This window comes from Silene latifolia, chromosome 2, assembly GCF_048544455.1.
Source record: "Silene latifolia isolate original U9 population chromosome 2, ASM4854445v1, whole genome shotgun sequence".
NCBI classification, from domain to species: Eukaryota; Viridiplantae; Streptophyta; class Magnoliopsida; order Caryophyllales; family Caryophyllaceae; genus Silene; species Silene latifolia.
This window is the reverse complement of record NC_133527.1, coordinates 55,035,900-55,040,396: the sequence shown is the minus strand read 5'-3', so window position 1 is coordinate 55,040,396 and position 4,497 is coordinate 55,035,900. Positions and strand designations below refer to the sequence as shown.

General features: G+C 35.0%; 1 protein-coding gene across 1 annotated transcript; it reads left to right on the top strand.

The window, feature by feature from the left end:
• Positions 1-467: 467 nt before the first annotated feature.
• Positions 468-3,995, top strand: LOC141629698 (uncharacterized). Its single transcript, XM_074442670.1, has 3 exons — positions 468-703; positions 2,782-3,705; positions 3,807-3,995. Exons 2-3 carry the CDS (start codon positions 2,796-2,798, stop codon positions 3,839-3,841), a joined length of 945 nt encoding a protein of 314 aa, XP_074298771.1. The 5' UTR covers positions 468-703; positions 2,782-2,795; the 3' UTR covers positions 3,842-3,995.
• Positions 3,996-4,497: the final 502 nt, after the last annotated feature.

Genomic DNA, 4,497 nt, shown 5'->3' with positions numbered 1-4,497 from the left:
CTAAAATTGTACTAATTGACTAATGTGATTAATATTAGTACGTAAATAATATGTGTAGTGGTACGCGTATATTTACGGAGTGAATTGGACGAATTTATTATGGAAGCATTTAAACATGATACGATGTTTAAAATGAAAATTACACGGATTTGTGCGACAAATATAAAAACCAACATGGACCCGTATATGGTCATGTGGACCGTGTAAAATAAGTGTAATGGATGATTACTTACATAATCATTTTACCTTATTTTGTATACTACCATAATATATGTCTTATACTACATTTTGCATGTGATGTAAGATAAAAATATAAAACAAAAATTGTCCACTTGATGACACTCCACCCGCCACTTCCATTTCCCATTCTACACTCCATATATTTGTTCACTACTCCACTCTACCTCTTATACAATTCATTATATACTTTGCATGTGAACAAAACTTCATCCATCTCTCTACAAATTCTCTAGTATACATTATTACTAAGAAAAGTTAGTAATATTACTAGTATTATTTTCAAGGGTACATATTAATAAGTTACTAGTTCTTACTTATTAATATTATTTGGGTTGTTCTTGGGTGCTACTTGGAGGAGACTTTCTAATTGAAGGTTATACAAGGAGGATCATCCACATATATTTAGCTCAAGAACAAATTAGTAAGGAGAACTAATTTGTGCCCATTTTACCTTATATTCAATGTAAGGAAATTGTTTTTCCTTATACTTTGTTTTTATGCTTTCATATTAGCATGCATGTTACATAGATCACATAAACATCAATTTATGAGATAAATTAATTTTATTAGAGAGTCTAATATGGATCTATGATCTTTCAAGTGGTATCAGAGCATAGGCTTGTAATTTGCATGTTGATTTTAAGCATTTTTATGAATTATGAGATAATTAGTAAAAACTCAAAAATTGTGTTAGAAGAGGTTTTGGCACGAAATTTTTGGGACATGCATACCTACTGATCTCAAAAGGTTTGTGGAATTTTTTGGTGATTTGTCAAGTAATTTTGCTAATTTTAATGATTTTTGGTAGAAAACCGAGTCAAAATGTCGCATTTTAGTGAAAAATTGACTAAAATTAGTTAAATGTTGATTCGGTGCATGGCCTTTTTATGGTATTTCATGCATGTTTTCTACTGATTGTATGCAAAAGGTTGAAGGTTGGTTCGAATTTTTGCATGTTTATTGATTTTTTGAGTAAAAAGTCGATAAAAGTCCAATTAATTAATCATTATTTCGAAATTTTTGATTCTGCCCATGATAAATTTATGTACATTTAAGAATATTATTTAAATGTCAAAAGTGATTTTGCATGTGTGTTTTCACTTTGTTTTGATGATTTATTGGTTTTAGTGGTTAAAAACCGATAAATATCGATCTTTTTCTTCACAAAATTTATCCGAAATTTTTGGGCATTTTTTATGACTTTTTGGTGTTCTTGGGAGTGTTCCAGAATACTAAAAATTTTTTGTTTCAATTTTTTGGGTAATTTTTCAATTATTTTGGATTTTTACTTAAATATTATGATTTTTCGAATTTAATTAGCAAATTATCACCAAACCAAACTAATAATTTGTCATAAAATTAGTGAGGACTAATTTTGAGGTTCAAAACAGTTTGGACTATTAGTTTGGACTTAAATGAGATTTAAGAGTTAATTATTGATTTTTACATGTTAAAAATCGATTAAATCCACAAAACCGAGATGAATACCAATGAAGATAGGTAGGGCGATTTTGGCATCATATTTACAGCATTTTAAGCATATTTATTTAAGTTGAATGAATGATTGTCATTTATTTAAAGTATTTATCTTTTGTACCTAGTATGGCCTAGTTAATTTTTAATCGTTATTACCCGAAATGAATGGGAATATCGATTTGTTTGTAATTAAATACGATCTCGTATCGTCGGTTTGTAATTAATTAATAGTTTTTTTTCATTTTATTAATTAATGTATAATAGGAATAGCTATGTAATTCATTAGTAATAGTTATTTTACCGGCGTTTCCAAAAGACGGATTACAACGAGACGGAGTCTATTTTTGGAAGGTGTTCCAAATCCCACAAGGAAGAGCCACTTAAGGAATGAAGAGGCAAGGGACCAAGGAGTTGGTTTCCGAAGTGTAATAGACTAGTTGTTTATTAACTAGGAGGCCATACTAGGATTTATTCATATGCTTACATGTTTGCTTGTTTTATTTTCGCGCATGCCAAAATCGCCATTCACATGCATTTTATTTTTCGCGGTTGTCAATTCACGTCATTTACATTCACTGAATTAATTCACTTATAAGGAATTTATGACTAAATTGACAAGATCTCTCACTTAACTAAAATTGAGATTAGCCTTACCAATTAGTAACACCTATGAATCTCTTGTTCATTAGAGCCACGCTCGCCCAAGCGGGGTGTTCTCTTTTTACCTTGGGTAAGTAGGGTGGTAAGCGGTTATCACACGCCAAAATTGGTTGGACTCAACGGGATATAAGACGGTCTTGTGTTCCGGGGCTAGTAGATAAATTTGAGGAAATTTGTCGACCAAGAGTTCTAGAGGTAGAATTAGTCAACGTGACTTACCGAATTTACGCAATTATGGGATGTTTCGCCCAAGCGATGCTCATTTTTGTTTAATATTTGGGTCTTGGAATCATTTATATAATTTAGTGGGAGGTCATTATATAAATGCTAAAACTTGTTAAACATGTTTTTACAAGTAATTTTTTTTTAAAAACAATGAATGTTAATTTTCCTTTTTTGTTGTAGCATTTTAATTCGCAATGGCAACTTCATCAACTCCATCGACTACTTCACTAGGCAAAGATTCATGGCTAAGGTCCGTAATGGACAAATGTATTTTAAAAGAAGACGGTAGTAACTTTCTTGAATGGGAATCCAACATCAAAAGTGCCGCGTTGTCCGACAATGTGCTCACTTACTTGACCGATGCTCCTCCTATTGAGCCCGGTGCAAGAGCTTCATCGGCGGTGCGGACCGCCCATGATGACTATGTGAGGATGTTGAATGATATCAAGAATGTGTTGATATGGTCAATATCGCCAAACCTCAAGCTATCATGCATTTCTTTAAATGCTTACGAGATATTCACTCGTATGATCACTATGTTTTCACAAACACCTAAAGTCCGTCAATACGATGCGGCGGCATGCTTCTTTGAAGCTAAGCTTGAGAGGGGCCAAAAGGTTGGTCCCCATGTCCTTAAAATGGTCGAATATGTTGACATCCTAGAGCGTCTAGGGTGTAAGATTCCTAAAACTCTTGTGGTGGATCGTATCCTTCACTCACTCCCCACCAAGTTTGCCCACTTTAGGGTAAACTACAACATGAATGGTATGGATAAGAGTTACCATGAAATTCATGCACTCCTCACCCAAGCGGAGAGGGATATGGAGGCTAGTGGGAGTGAAAAGGGAGATGTTTTAACCATGAAATTAAAGAACATGTCTCTTGGAGTCAAGAAAGGAAAAGGGAAAGAAAAGTCCCAATTCAAGAAATCGTCAAAGAAAATTGACAAGGGAAAGGGGAAGGCCGTTGTGAATGGCAATCCCAAGGCAAAAAGTGTCAAGCTCTCCGAGGCCGAATGTTTTCATTGTAATGGGAAGGGGCATTATAGGAGGAGTTGTCCCAAATACTTGGAGGATCTCAAGGAAGGGCGTGTGACGCCTATTGGTATGATTTCCTCTCTCTATGTGATAGACGTTAATTATGCTTGTACTTCCACTTGGGTACTTGATACCGGATGTGGCTCTCACCTTTGTAACCATTTGCAGGGTATAAGGGACGTGCAAGCACTAGCAAAAGGTGATGTGGATCTCCGCATGGGCAATGGAGCTAGAGTAGCCGCCGTTGCCGTAGGGACCTATGTGCTCACTTTAGCTAGTGGTTTAGAGTTGTATTTAAATAAGTGTTATTTTGTACCAACTTTAACTAAGAACATCATCTCCATTTCCGCGTTAGACGCGGGAGGCTTTTGTTTTATGATTAAGGACAAGTGTTGTACTTTTTCTTTAAATGATGTGGTTTATGGCAAGGCCATTTCAATTGGAGGCATTTATGTTTTAAATGATGTTAATGACGTTTATCATATGGAAACTAAAAAGCTCAAAAAGGGTGATCCAAACGAATCCTACCTTTGGCATTGTCGTTTAGGCCACATAAACGAAAGACGCATTAAGAGACTTGCTTCATCAAAAGTGCTCAAACCATTTGGTTTCGAATCTTATGGTACATGCGAGTCTTGCCTTTTAGGCAAGATGACTCGTGCACCTTTGCGGGAAAAGGGACACGAGCAAGTGAGGTTTTGGCTCTCATACACACGGATGTGTGTGGACCATTAACCATCACCGCTAGAGGAGGTTTTCTCTACTTCATTACTTTTACTGATGACTTAAGTAGATATGGGTATGTCTACTTAATGAAGAACAAAAGTGAAGCCTTTGACAAGTTCAAAGAGTTTCAAAA

Bases quoted from the DNA above. Each gene is read 5' to 3' on its own strand.
- LOC141629698 (XM_074442670.1), top strand. From the start codon at position 2,796: ATGGCAACTTCATCAACTCCATCGACTACTTCACTAGGCAAAGATTCA. The intron at 3,706-3,806 runs GTATGATTTCCT...AACCATTTGCAG, and splicing joins AGGGCGTGTGACGCCTATTG to GGTATAAGGGACGTGCAAGC.